The sequence below is a fragment of the Nyctereutes procyonoides genome, unplaced genomic scaffold, assembly GCF_905146905.1.
Source record: "Nyctereutes procyonoides isolate TBG_1078 unplaced genomic scaffold, NYPRO_anot_genome, whole genome shotgun sequence".
In the NCBI taxonomy this organism is placed as follows: domain Eukaryota; kingdom Metazoa; phylum Chordata; class Mammalia; order Carnivora; family Canidae; genus Nyctereutes; species Nyctereutes procyonoides.
The window spans coordinates 12,223,964-12,239,380 of record NW_026575041.1 but is presented as its reverse complement, the minus strand read 5'-3'; the positions used below and the strand labels follow the sequence as shown (position 1 = coordinate 12,239,380).

Genomic DNA, 15,417 nt, shown 5'->3' with positions numbered 1-15,417 from the left:
CTCAAGTCCCACATCGGGCTTTCTGCATGGAGCCTGCTTCTCCCTCTGCCTATGTCTCTCTCTCTCTCTCTCCCTCTCTCTCTCTCTCTCTCTGTCTCCCATGAATAAATTGATAAAATCTTTTTAAAAAATGAGAATAATAACATTTGCCTTTCAGGACTGTTGGAAGAATTAGCTCTGATTCTGTATATTTCTTGGCACATTTATAGCATATGATCAATAAATGATAGTTGCAGCTGCTATGATTAAAACTCTTCTACAGCCAGAAGAAAGGGGGCTTGCATAAACTCAAACCTCTTTTCTTGTGGCTACAAGAAACCATAGATGCTCCTGGACTTATATGAGAAAATATAATTAAGACAAAAACTTTATTTTCGGTTCAGCCATTCAAGTTTAAGAAACCATATTCTTCAGAGCTCTCAAAATCCTGATTAATTCTTTCCTAAGGATCATAAGTAGGAACATAGAAGGCAAATGCAAATTTCATGCTAACACTAAACTTAAAACTAGGTTTACTAAGTGTTCCTCATCTTTTGCCCATATTTTAAATGTAAAGGCAAGATGTCTTGTGTTCATTCCTCAAAAGGAAATGTGTTGTATGTGAAAACAAGATGGGATAATGGAGAGATTTTGCACTGAACACTGAACTTTGAATTCTGATTCTAATAACACTTCTTATCAGCTGTCTGACCCTAGACACATTATTTCACAGCAATGAGCTTCAGTTGTTCCCCCCGCTCTCCACCCCCTCTCCCTGGCCTGGATACCATATGGGACCGTCTTGAGGATTAAGATAAATCAAGGATTTTTTTTCAAAAACCAAACTCCAACACAAAAAAGAAGATGCGATTTTGCACATATTTTCATGCACAAGCTATAGTATTGTACAAGCCTTAATTTTATGCCTGGTTCTTCTCCTTAATAATACTGTGACCATGGGATAATTATAGGACCTTTCTAAGCCAATTTCTGTATCTTAAATGGGCATCTCAATGTGTACTATGAAGGGTTGTTAGGATCAAGTGAAGTATCTGTTTGGGACACATTGTATGTACTCAATAAATGATTGATATGTTGATGGTGGTCATGATGTTATTTAGCACCTGTCCCAGGGGCAAAATGCCCTCCCCCAAAATAGGAGTAGAGAAGTTTAGGCCCAATATGGAATCCTGACATTTAAGTAAAATCAATTGACCTTTATTGAGTGTCTGTATATAGGCACTGCAGAATTTTTAAATGTCAGTCTCTGGAACTCATTACTTGAGTGGGGAGGAGTAAGAGGATGAGGAGAATGAGGAAGGTGATAGATAAAGCTTATTGTACATTATATTCCAGGCACTGTACTACTTTTTTCTACTTTATAGAAATTAACTCATGTTATTCTCACATCAATCCAATGAGATAAGAACTACTACCAATCTCATTTTATATATGAAGAAATCAAGACACAAAAGGTTAAGGAACTTGCTCAAATCCAAATCTAGTAGTGGTCAGAGTTGAGATATGTACTCAGAAGTCTGGATCTAGAGCTCATGCCTCATCTATTATGAATGGGAGGGGGAAGTGCAAAAATGCTATACAAAGTTTTTTCACATTATGCAAAAATATAGGAAAAAATATTCCAAATGAGGGGGAAATTCCATCAGAATTCAAATATTTATGCAGCAATGAAATGTGCTCAGCTCCTTGATGGGCACAGGAAAGAGCTCTTAGAGTAAGGAAGAAGATTGTTTTCCCAGCCTTTGAAGATGTTGTAGAAGTGGTGTGGATATGATGGTCTGCCTTTAGAGGCCATGCTTCTAATCACTCTGTATTTAGCAGACTCTTATTGAAAGAATGTATAATTGGGAAAAGAAGCCAAATAAATTCACCATGCCATGTTCTAACTACCTTGCTGGATGTTAAAAAATATAATAAACCTATATGATTATAATAATAGTATATTAAATCTCTATTTCTACATTCAATTGAGAGGTATTGTGATTAAACCTAAAGATGTTGACAAGGCATCACTCATCAGCTATACTTTTGGTGGACCATGTATGATCTCATGGAATGTTTAGTTCACCTCTTAATTTTACAATGGGGATCATTAACATTTAACAAGTTATAGTAATGTGTCTAAGATGAGAGAGCTAGCTAGTGGCAGAAATGGAATTAGAACATGTTTTCTAAACCCAAGTCCCATATTTTCCAAGTTTAATTCAACAACGATTTATAGATCAATAATAATTAGATTATGAGGCAGTAGAAAGGAAAGTGTGAGTTTACAAATAAGAGATAATTTGGGACGGCTGGGGGGCTCAAAGTTTGAGCGTCTGCCTTCAGCTCAGGCCATGATCCTGTGATCCAGGATCGAGTCTCATATGGGGCTCCTTGCAGGAAGCCTGATTATCCCTCTGCTTGTGTCTCTGCCTCTGTGTGTGTGTGTATCTCTCATGAATAAATAAATAAATAAATAAAATCTTTAAAAAAGGAACAAATAAAAGATAATCTTTGCTCTTGAGAAATTTATAATCTACTAAGAAAGACAGATTTACCCACATATAATTATAAAACTCATCATAATGGGACAAATTCAAAAACATGAGAGATCCCAGATCTTGTCTCCACATGTCTGTCTTTCATCACTCAACACACCTGTTTATTCAGAATCTTTCTGCTCTGCTAAATTGCTACCCTGTGTATGGATCACTACTCTATCTCTAACACAGTTCCTGGTACAGAATAAGCACTCAATAAATATTTATTGAATGAAATAAAAAAAACACAAAAGCAAAATAATATAGAATCACAGAGGAAAAGATGATTAATTAAATGTGAATTTGAGATATACAGGCCACAGCAAAGCCAATTAGGTAAAACTTAGCTAAAAATGTCAAGTTTCCAAGGAGAGGAGATCATTCAGCTGGAAGAGGGCCTGTCATTTCTATTAATCCATACCCCTGCCTTTAGGCCAATCCACAGATGAATTACCTCTGACAAGTCAGAATCTGGCTTATTTTTAACACAGGTTTCTTAAATCTTTTCATAAATTTAGAAAATATCTATTACAAATCATTTATTAGAAAATAAGAGCATGTGTGACTTAGACAAAGAAAGACATGGTTCTCTCTCAAATTCTGAGTATGACAACTCCAAAAATCAGGGGGACTGCTTCACAGGGAACTCAATGGTGTGTGCCAGACTGTCCACAGTCAGAAGAAAGTCTGTTTATGTTTATTTCAGTTTGATTTTGTGCATAGCATTACCAAACCTCACTCTTTTATCTTTCTTGGGAGATTTCTTTCTTTAGTTTGTGGCTATTGGCTCCCTCCTTTTCTTTCTTCTTTATGTTCTCCCTTTTTAACTTCCTTCCTTGCTTGCTTCCTTCCTTTTTTATTCCTCCCCTTCCTCCGTCTCTCTTTTCTTCAGTTATGAGTCACCACCATAATGTTATTTTTGTACATTTCATTAATCATGCATTTCCTTCCTCATGAAACCCAGCACAGGGGATGACATGTGCCATTGCCTGTCCTGGGGACCCCCACACTCTCCCATACTATCTTGTTGGGTCCTAGAAACCAGAAAAGAGTCAGTAGAGTATCTAGCATTGTAATAATGAGGAAGACTAGCACTTGGAAACAATACATGTTAGGTCCCCAAGAATCTGATCAAGCACCAAGAGCCCTGCCCCCCCCCCAATCTAAATCAATAGACTTTAAATATTTAAATTAACTTTCAAGTTTATTGAGGCTTGAACACAGACATATTGATGCACTAAATTCAGTGTTCAGTGTTACAGCTTCTGTATTAAGAACCAAAGGAAAGAGGCACCCGGGTGGCTCAGTCTGTTAAGCTGTCTGTTTTTGGCTTGGGTCATGATCCCAGGGTCCTGGGACCCAGCCCACATCCGGCTCCCTGCTTAGTGAGGAGCCTGCTTCTCTCTCTCCCTTTGCCTGCTGCTCCCCCTGATAGTGCTTTCTCTGAGTGTGTGTGTGTGTGTCAAATAAATAAATAAATAAATTAGTAAACTTAAAAAAAAAGAACTAAAAGTTTTAAAAGACAAAAGTTTAAAAATTAACTATAACTAAAAAATACATTAATAAATGCACAATATAAAAATATGTTATTTATGATATCGACTGTGGGGAAGAAGTAAAAGTATAAGCTATTTGTATATAGTTGAAATTCAATTATTGTCAGCTTATCCACTTAAAGCAGATTATTATAACTACAAGATGTTTTATGTAAGCCCCAAAATAACCACAGAGAAAATATCTATAGAAGATACACAAAAGAAAATGAGAAAAGAAAGCATGTGACTACAAAAATATATATATATATGAAACACAAAAGAAAACAAGAAGTGGTGCAAAAAAGCTACAAGACAGACAAAACAATGAACAAAATAGCAATAGTAAGTCCTTACCTATCAATAATTACTTTAAAAGTCTACAATCAAAAGATATAATAGAGTGGTTGAGTGGTTTAAAAGAATGCTAAACTGTATGCTGTGTAAAAGAGACTCATTTCAGAATTAAGAACATATGTAGGCTAAAAGTGAAAGGATGGAAAAAGATATTCCATGCAAATGGTAACCAATAGGAGCAGGGGTGGCCTTACTTAGACAAAATACACAAAGTCAAAAATTGTCAAAAGAAATAAAGAAATACCTTATATAATGATAAAAGGATCAATTCATCAGGAAGAGATAACAATCATAAATATATATGCACCCCAAATCAGAGCAACCAAGTATTTGAAGCAAACATTTACACAGCTAAAGGAAGAAATAGACAACAACACAGTGATAGTAGGGTATTTCAGTACCACACTAATGGATAGAACATCCAGACAGAATATCAAAGAAGAAACAGAAGAGTTGAACAGCATGATAGACCAAAGGGACCTATTAGACATATAACAGAGCATTGCATGCAATAGCAACAGAATACCCTTTTTCTCTCAAGTACACATAAGACATTCTACAAGACAAATCAAATGTTAGGTCATAAGTCTTCTTAACAAATTTTAAAAAGATTGAAATAATACCAAGCATATTTCCAAACTACAGTGGAATGAAACTACAACTCAATGGCAGAAGGAAAACTGGAAAATCCACAAGTATTTGAAAATTAAACACGGCATTCTTGAACAACCAATGGATCAAAGAAGGAAGCAAATTGGAAATTTGGAAATATTAAAGGCTAAAATGAAGACATGACATACCAAAACTTATGGAATTGAGCAAAAGCAGTTCTAAGAAGGAAGTTTATAGTGATAAATGCTTACATTTAAAAACAAAACAAAACAATTCTCAAATAAACAACCAAATGTTCACCCCACAGAACTAGAAAAAGATAAACCTACACCCAAAGTTAGCAGAAGGAAATGTTAAGATTAGAACAGAAATAAACAAAATGGAATATCAAGAAACAACAGAAAAAAAATCAATGAAATGGAGAACTTAAAAAAAACCCCATAAAACTGACAAATCATTAGTTATATTAACTAAAAAAAAAGAGAGATGACTCAAATAAAATAAAAAATAAAATAGATGTTTCAATTGGTGCTACAGAAGTTAAAAGCATAGGGAGTACTGTGAACAATTATACACCAACAAATTGGGTAACCTAGAAGAAATGAATAAATTCATAGGAGCAAAGAACTCACAAAGACTGAATCATGAAGAAATAGAAAAATCTGAACAGATCCTATTACTAGTAAGGAGATGGAATCAATAATTAAAACTTCCCAACAGCAACAACAAAAAGCCCAGGTCCAGATGGCTTTCCGAGTGAAATTTAACAGGCATTTGAAAACAAATCAAGGCCAGTCCATCTCAAACTCTTCCAAAAATTTGAAGAGGATGGAACACGTTCAGTCTGATCTTATAAGGCCAACATTGCTTTGTTATCAAAGCCAGAAAAAGATAGCTCAAGAAAAGAAAATTTTGGCCAATATCCCTGATAAGTAGATGCAGAAATCCTCCATAAGATACCAGCAAACTGAGTTCCACAGCACATTAAAAGGATCATACACCATGACCATATAGAATTTATCCCTGAGATGCAAAGATAGTTGAACATACAAAACACATTTAATGTAATATGCCACATTGACAGAATAAAGGATAAAAATCACATGATTATCTCAATAGATGCAGAAAAAGCATTGACAAATTTCATTACTGTTTCATGAGAAAAACATTCAACAAACTAGGAAAAGAAGGAAATTATATCAATAAAGGCTATATATGAAAAACTCATTGCTAACATCATATCCAATGGGGGAAAGCTAAAAGCTTTTCCTCTAAGATCAGGAACAAGGTAAGAATGTCCATTCCCAACATTTCTAGTCAATGTTGTACTGGGATCCTAACCAGAGCAAAAAGGCAAGAAAAATAAGACATAAGCAAATTTATCTCTGTCCGCAGATAATATAATTTCATATATAGAAAATCCTAAAGATTCCACACAAACCATTTGCAAGATACAAAATCAATATACAAAAATCAATACAAAAATTGAATACAAAATCAATATACAATACTGACTGTTAAAAATTTGAAAAAGAAGTTAAGAAAACAAGGGGTGCCTGGGTGGCTCAGTCAGTTAAGTATCTGCCTTCAGCTCAGCTCATGATCTCAGGGTCCTGGAATTGAGCCCCATGTCAGACTCCCTGCTCAGCGAGGAGTCTGCTTCTTCCTCTCCCTCTGACCCTCCTCCCTGCTTATGCTCTCTCTCTCTCTCTCTCTCTCTCTCTGTGTGTGTGTGTGTGTTTGTGTCTCAAATAAATAAATAAAATATTTCAAAAAAAAGGAAGTTAAGAAAACAATGTCGTTTACAATTGCATCAAAAAGAATAAAATAGGAATAAACTTAACCAAGATTTACATGACAAAAACTATAAAACGTTGAAAGAAATTGAAAAAGACACAAATATGTTTATAGATTGGAGACAACAGTTTTTTGTTTATTAAGATTTTATTTTAATTCCAGTATGGTTAGCATACAGTGTTGTATTAGCTTCAGGTGTACAATACAGTGATTCAACAATTCCACACATCACCCAGTGCTCATCACAACAAATGCACTCCTTAATCCCCATTGCCTATTTCATCCATTCCCCCTACCACCTCCCATCTGATAATCATTAGTTTGTTCCCTATAATTAAGAGTCTGTTCCTTGATTTGTCTCTCTTTTTCTTTGCTCATTTGTTATATTTCTTAAATTCCACATGAGTGAAATCATATGGCCTTTGTCTTTCTCTAACTGACTTATTTTGCTTAGCACTATACTCTTTAGCTCTATCCATGTCATTGCAAATGGAAAGATTTAATTCTTTTTTATCGCTAAATATTGTTCAATTGTAGATCTATACCACATTGTTTTTATGCATTCACCTATCGATGGACACCTGGGCCACTTCCATGATTGGCTATAGTAATAATGTTGCTATAAACATACAGATGTATGTATCTCTTTGAATTAGTGTTTTTGTGTTTTGAGGGTAAATACCCAGTTAGTGTTATTACTGGATCATAGGGTTTTTAACTTTTTGAGGAACCTATATACTGTTTTACAGTGTGGCTGCACCAGTTTGCATTTCTCATCCTTTTTTCCACATCCTCACAAACACTTGTTGTTTCTTGTGTTTTTGATTTTAGCCATTCTGACAGGTGTGAAGTGATACCTCATTGCAGTTTTGATTTGGATTTCCCTGATTATGGGTGATGTTGGGCATCTTTTCATGTGTCCGTTGGTCATCTGGATGTCTTCTTTGGAGAAATGTCTGTGTCTCATGTCCATTTTCAATTGGATTATTTGTGTGTGTGTGTGTATGTGTTGAGTTTTATCAGTTCTTTGTATATTTTGGATGCTAACTCTTTATTGGATATGTCATTTACAAATAACTTCTCCCATTCATCATGTTGCCTTTAAGTTTTGTTGATTGTTTCCTTTGCTATGCAGAAGCTTTTTATTTTAATGTAGTCCAAATAGTTTATTTTTGCTTTTATTTCCCTTGCCTCGGGAGACATATCTATAAAAAATGTTGCTATGGCCAATGTCAAAAAAATTACTGCCTCTGCTGGAAGACTTACATTTTTAAAATATTCCTACTGCTCAAAGTAGTAGATTCAATGTAATCTCTGTAAATATATTTTTTGGAGAAATAGAAAAAAATAATCCTAAAGTTTATATGGAAGTACAAAAAAACCCTGAATAGCCAAAATAGTCTCCAGAAAGAAGGACAAAGCTCACTCCTGTTAATATGACCATTATCAAACCAAGCAAACAAAAACCAGAAAATACTTGTTGGTGAGAATGCAAAATAGTTCAGCTACCTTGGAAAACAGTATTGAGGTTTCTTCAAAAATTAAAATAAAACTACCATATATTACCATATATGGTGTACCATATATACCATATTTCAAACCACACCATTTCTGGCTATTCATCCAAAAAAATTAAATTAGGATCTCAAAAAGATATTTACAGTCCTGTGTTTATTGAAGCATTATTCACAATAGCCAAATGGTGGAAACAACCTAAATGTCCATTGACAGAGGAATGGATAAGTAAATTGTGGTATAAGGAATATTATCTACCCTCAAAAGAAGAAGATCCTGCCAGATGTGATAACATGGGTAGATCTTGAGGACATTATGCCCAATGAAATATGCTAGTCACAGAAAGATAAATACTGCATGCTTGCAAGTCATATGAGATATCTAAAGTAGTGAAATTTATAGATGCAGAAAGCAGAATGGTTGTTGCCAGGGGCATGGGGGGTGGGAGGAGCTGTTCAGTGAGCATAGAATTTTTAAACAGCAAACTGAGAAAGTTCTAGCGATCTGCTGTACAACATTGTGTTTAAAGTTAACAATACCGTATACTTAAAAATTTGTTAAGAGGGTAGATCTCATATTGTATATTTTTACCACAATTTTTAAAAAAGAAGCTAAAAGAGATACTTGTTTATGAGAAATAATGCTGCTGATTTTTTTTAACTTTCTAACGATTGGTAGGAGGAAGAGAAGATGTCATCTTGCCTTTCTGCTCTCTAGTACACACTTTAATATCTTGTGAAATCACTCTACCTTTTGGATTATGTCATTTTAAGAGGAGTGTGACTTTGGTGGCTGTAGGTTGGAATCCTCTCCCTGCTTTCCCACTGGCTGGCTTTTGACTTGGGAAGCCCCTCCCCCTTTTACACTATCTATCTATAAAGGGAGAACAATTTGAGGATGCTTGAAAGAAAAGCCCAGCTGTCAGGAAGTACAACTTTTATGAATGAATATCTTGCTAAAATAAACAGAAGCTGTTTCAATTTCTTAGCATTAGAAGACCACTAGCAAATCTCTTAAAAAAAAAAAATAGTTAATACACTTAGGCTTCTCAGCCATAGTGAATGTTTCACTTAATTGCTGGCCTTAAAAGCACATTGGTTTTTTTGTTTGGTCTTATTTTGTTTTGCTTTTAGGTTCAAGCGCTTATTTATTCATTTTACATTGGGAGATAGAACACAGACCCAAACGCCTGGGTGGCTCAGTGGTTGAGCGTCTCCCTTCAGCTCAGGGCGTGATCCCAAGGAACCGGGATCGAGTCCCCCATGGGCTCCCTGCATGGAGCCTGCTTCTCCCTCTGGCTGTGTCTCTGCCTCTCTCTTTCTGTCTCTCATGAATGAATATATAAAATCTTTTTTTTTTTTTAAAGAACACAGACCCAAATGTTTATTTTGGTATGCTTATTTTGGTATCTTCTTTCTTGTTTGATTTATTTTAATAATACTAACATTTACTTTGTACTTGGTTTGGAGAGTGCAGATTCACAAATGAGAGCCTTCTCCCTTCCCTAATGGGCATTACTTACACTCTGTTTGGGGAAAAGGGCACAAAATAAATGATAGCGTAATGACGGATTTTAATACAGTTGTTGTAAGCGTTGTAGTAAAGAAGCACAGGTGCTAAAATGAGGTTTCACTGAGAGAATGCTATGACGTGCTCCAGAAAGGGGAAGAACACTGTCCTGGAAATACTCTCTTGTAAAGGTGACATTTGGGTTGAGCCCTGTAACGTGGGGAAGATTCCAGAATTTCTGAGTAGAAGAGGTTTAGGTTTGGCAAGCTGGCAGGGATGAAGGTTTGTTTTGGAGCCATGTTGCTAGGAAGCCCATCTTTACTCTTAGATTGCACTGTGGGGGTGGATTTTGGGAGGTTGTCTTGGGATTCACACTATGAAAGGGTAAGCAGGAATGAATCTGTGGAGAGGGGAAGAGAGCATGTGCAGTGGCTACAGGTGGGACTAAGTGCAGGTAGGTAAGGGCTGTGTGGTTGGAAGATAGGACAAGGGCCTGAGGCACGGCTGGGACTGGTGAGAACAGCAGAGGCCAGGTCACACGGGACATGATTAAGGACCATGTATGCCGCTTTCCAGACTGTTCTTTCTGTGGGGATAAAGACCCTCAGAGAATGGGACTTGACTGACAGCTCTCAAGCTGGGTAGGACCTGATCATTTTCACATTTCAGAAGTCCCTCCTGCCACTTTGGGAGAATGAACAGGAGTAAGGGTAGATGCCAGAGACAAGTTAAACAGCTCTTTCACCAGGTTTACAGAGAAATGATGCTAGCTTAGATGGGATTGGTCATCACAGTGATAGAGGAAAATAGACAAGCGTGAAAGATATTTGCACAGACAAGTATGCAAACACCGTAGAGTGCAACTAAATAGGCCAGGGGGATTTGGAAAGCTTCATAGAAGTGACATCAGGTTAATCTTGAAGGATGAAAACAAATTCCTGTAGTAGTGCAGTCCATCTTTGAGATTCAGCTGCTAAAATATGTAAATTATAAATGATTATTACCTTCTTTTAGTATTCCTTTCAGATTCTCTACGAAATATCATATAACTTGTGTTCTTAGTTCTCTAACAGTGTCACTGTATGTGTTAGAATATAATAAATCTGCGTTTCCTGAAAACCACTTTACATTTTATCCTTGTTAATTCAGACCGATCCCCTCTTCATCAATACCCACTCAAATCCAAGTACATTAGTGAGAATGTATTTGGGGACATTTAAAATTTTTCCCACTTTCTATTAAATCCTTAGCCCAGGTTAAATCTCTATAGCAATTTGGCATGTGTCTTTGCACACTCTTAATTTTTGCTTGTTTCTGCCCTAGAAGAATTATAATTAAATTGATTTAAGTATTTTGGAAATAATTTTAAGGCCTAAAATACTTTAAATGTTCTTGGTTCTCTTTTAGTTCCAAAGGTGAATATGCTTCAATCTAGAGATTGCCTAGGCTGAGGGCTATTAGATGTCGAAGAATATTAGTTGGCATTTATAACATTTCCAATCTGCAGCCAGAGGAATGAACTGTGTACACTTTTCAAATCAAGAAGAATTTGAACTATTACCTTATATTATTTTTTTATTATTTCATACATTACTGATAGCTGCTACAGGGCTTGTGCTACCCAGTCCTTCCTTAGCAATCACTCAGCTTTTCTTTAGTAATTAATATTTTCATTTCCCATATGCAGAGGATGCCTGAAGGAAATTTTTTCTCTGGAAACAAAGTCTGCATAGTGCTTTAGTATGGCACAATTTATTTAGTAATTCATCTTTGCTATTTATTTTTTTATTAAATAAATCAAGGCGGATATTAGTTTTAAGCCCTGGCTTTAAAACTAGTGGTTGTTCTGTGGAGTCAGTGTCAGGTCAAAGAGAGGTCAGTAAGATATATCTCATCTAGGCATTACCCGGTGCACCATCTGCCCATGTTAAATCACAATGATAAGTAGGATATGTACTTGTGCACCACTAATTCTCCTTTGGCCAGAATTTCATGTCATCTCATGGTCATTACAATTGTCCAATTACAGTTGATCAAATTGAATTATCTTTAATTAGTAGGCCTGTCTCATAGTACAGTGGGGTAGTTGGACATATTTATCTGTTTAAGTGGTCTGTCATCAGACTTAGAAAGCCAAACGTCATGTTTGAAAAGAAAAAAAAAAAACGGGGCAAAGGGGAAGGCAGGAGGCTGGGTATATTTTACATATGTTAAAGTGAAAGAATAACTCCAATATATAGTCTTATAATACATTTAATAAAAGTTTGCTATGGTCTTTAAGATCTTTGGAGGAAAGTAAAATTAGTTATGCAATGTATGATGTTTATTTATCTCTGTAGAAATGACATACCGAGGATAGTAAAACAAAAATTCTATTGTCCTTGTAATGGGAAGACATAGCTCATTCCAAACAACCCATTCATAACACATTTAGGTCTTTATGAAGATTTATAATATCATTGTGTAATCCCCAGCCAGAATATTTTCTGTCTTGCTGCAAACTCCACACACCATTACAGAATTTTAATGGATTCACACTGACTCCTGTTCAGATTGATTCTTGAGAGGCAAATGGGTGAGAACAGGGCGCAAGCATTTCCTAAAGATGGCAGTGGGCCTTTGAGCAATGATATCTGCCTGAAAGACTAGAGAAGCATCCATGGTTAGATAAGACTGGAGAGAGTCAAACTTATCACTTCTTGACATTCTCATTTGGGGGTGATAGTATTGCCATATCGCATCAAGTCCTATCGTATAGCCATGCATCATGGTGACACCAGACAAATATGAAATTCTCTAGGGCTTTATTTGACCTAGAAGTTCTTTCAGGCATTATTTCTTGATCCCAGCATAAAAAATGAGAGAAAGGGAGAGAGAGAGACAGAGAGACAGACAGAGAGAGAGAGAAGAGAGGAGAGAGCAGAGAGGAGAAGAGATCCGGTTGATACTCTGTCCTTGTTCCCACTGAGTATCAAATGATGATCTATTTGCCTCAATTTTCCTGTTTTAGATATTGATCTTAATTTCTGGATTCTTTTTCAGGAACAAAGATCATTAATGCCATTGTTATTTCTAACCAACAATTCAAGTCTTCTTTTTTTTCTTGGCAAATTTCCTTACCACCTCAAAACCAACACTAAAGCTAACCTTAAAGGAATAATTTAAGTTTCTGGATCATTGCTGGACTAAATATTATTCTTAGGGCATGTTATTCAGCTCCTGCATGTCTCTTTCCTTCCATATATGCACTCACCCAACCATTCATTCATCCATCCCAAAAATGTATATTTATTATAAGTCTGCTATATACTGGGCATATTGCATGCTAGGTGCTTGGGGAAGAAAAACAAAGGTCAATAGCAATCCAGGGCCTGCCCTTTGAACTTACACATATGGGCCATTATTACTAGGCAAAGGTATTTTGAAGCCTATGTTGCCAGGCAATTTACTTATAGCAACCCCTTGTGCAGAATTTGGAAAATAACCCTTTTATGGAAATACATAGGAAGAGTAGATCCTACTCCTTCCTTTCAGGGCTTTAATACATAGCAATGATTTGTCCAGGGAGTTCTAGTGTTGAAATGTAGAATGCGTTATGATCCCAGCCTTTGAAATAAGAATTTTGCCAATTCAGTTAGAAATGATGTCTACACTACTCTAGCAGTGTGAAGGTGGATCTCATGGTCATTAAATAAAATCATTATATCTTGGGACTATATCATTGTTGTCTGGTGCTGCATAGATGGCAGCTTATATCCCAATCAAACCAAAATTGTTCCCTCAGGGATATGTGATAAGGATAGACATTTTGGCAACAAATATGGAAAGTTTCAAACACAATAAAAATTCTAAATGCTCTAGTAATTAGACTTTCTCTTTACTAAAAATACTATGGATGGCGTCTGCAATCATACTAAAATTTTAAAACAATCATGTCCTCTCTGGAAGGCAATTGCTTTAAATTGGATAGATTTCACTCATTTTCCAGTGAAAGAATTTGAAAATTCTGTCTGTGGAAAGCAAAATACTGGATGGCAGAGTTGGATGTGTCTTTCACTTTAAAATGCAGACTCTCTCTGTGGTGAATGTATTTGTTGTGGTAAAGTATTTGAAAGGAAATCCTCAGAATAATTTGGGGTAAGGAAAAAAACTATGTTAAAATAAGCCAACCCATCAGTTTTGAACTTTGAAAATTGCTTTATTTTGAATCAGAAAAAATTAATAATCATTCATAGCACAAAAATATATGTTTGAATTATAACATATAATCATCATCTAAAACAAATTAAACCTCCAAATTTTAAAGGACTATATAGTATAATGCTGTGATCTCAGTGATTTTCCTAAATAAGTTAATGTTGTTTAGAGTTAATGTTGACGCTCTTACGTAGCTACCTCATGATTTGTTCTGTGTCTTGGCAAATACCTCTCTAGATTAAGTGATTCCTGTACATGTTGGAAATTTCTTTACAGGTTAACTTTCCCATCATCTTAAATTGCCCGTCCTGTATTGTTTCAGCCTAGAAGGGTCCTACTAGTCTGATAAGAAGCTCTCTTTCCTGAGGTCTGTATTTTGTGTAGGGCTCATCTAGGAGAGGGAAAAGCCAGAATGCCAAATTGCAAAGAGTATTCTTTGCTGTGGGGCTCCATCCAAAAAGGGCTTGTAACACAGTGTACAGTCTTGTAGCCCAGCTGTGTGGAGCATTGATTGCTTCTGCCTAGAGCAGGGATACTGTCAAGTTGCTCTGTGAGTTGAGTCATCTATTGACAAAGAGCTACCAGCCCGCAGATAATGCTGTGCGGAGCTGCTCTCGCTGCTCCCACGATGCACCGCCTATAGCAGCTGTCAAAGATACTGAGGGATCCACGGGAGGAAAAAAAAAAAAAAAAAAAGACTTTTACAACTGCCTGGAAGAAAGGGGTGTGAGGGAGGAGACCTTCCTGTGCAGAGCTGACCAAAGGAAAGAGTAGGCACCAGTGCAGTATGAACGCATACCTCACCAAGCAACACAGCTGCAGCCGGGGGTCCGATGGGATGGATGCCGGCAGGAGCGCACCCACACTCCTCAGGGATGCCCACTGCGCCTGTGGCTGGCAGAGGAGCCCTCAGGGGCTTGGGTACAATTCTCAGACCATGCCCTCTTCAGGACCTGGGGGCCCAGCTTCAAACAGGACCAAGCTGGTCACTTTGTGGGACAGTGTGCGGAAAAGCCCCCACAAGACGAGCACCACCAAGGGCAAAGGGACTTGTGGGGAGCGTTGCGCCTGCGCACATGGTTGGTTCAGCCCAACACAGGTGAGCCTCTTCCTTATGACTTTCCCTTCAATGTCGGGGGAAACTGAGAGCAAGTCGTGTAAGGGTAGCATGGTTTGGAAACTTTGCTGGGTCCTCCTTGCTGGTTGGGTGCGCCTGTTTGGGAAACGGTAGGCCTGGAGGACCTGTCATTTTCACAGGTGTTTGGAGCTCGCACCTCTGGGCGGTCTGTGAAAGTCCGAAGATGCTGTGCTCAGTTTCCCTCAGTGACTTTTCCCCAAGTTCAACTTCTCTGGTCCTCAGATGCTTTTACTATGCT

General features: G+C 36.9%; 1 protein-coding gene across 7 annotated transcripts in view; it reads left to right on the top strand.

The window, feature by feature from the left end:
* The window catches only part of DLG2 (discs large MAGUK scaffold protein 2), an 885,772-nt gene that overhangs the window by 102,591 nt on the left and 767,764 nt on the right, over positions 1-15,417 (top strand). For 5 of the 7 annotated variants that reach the window (XM_055320439.1, XM_055320436.1, XM_055320434.1 and 2 more), the window contains exon 1: positions 14,829-15,140. The exons of the other annotated variants lie outside the window; for them this stretch is intronic. In XM_055320439.1, coding sequence (XP_055176414.1) covers positions 14,829-15,140 — 312 coding nt within the window. Of the gene's footprint in view, positions 1-14,828; positions 15,141-15,417 lie in introns of those variants that run through there. 7 annotated transcript variants of the gene reach the window in all.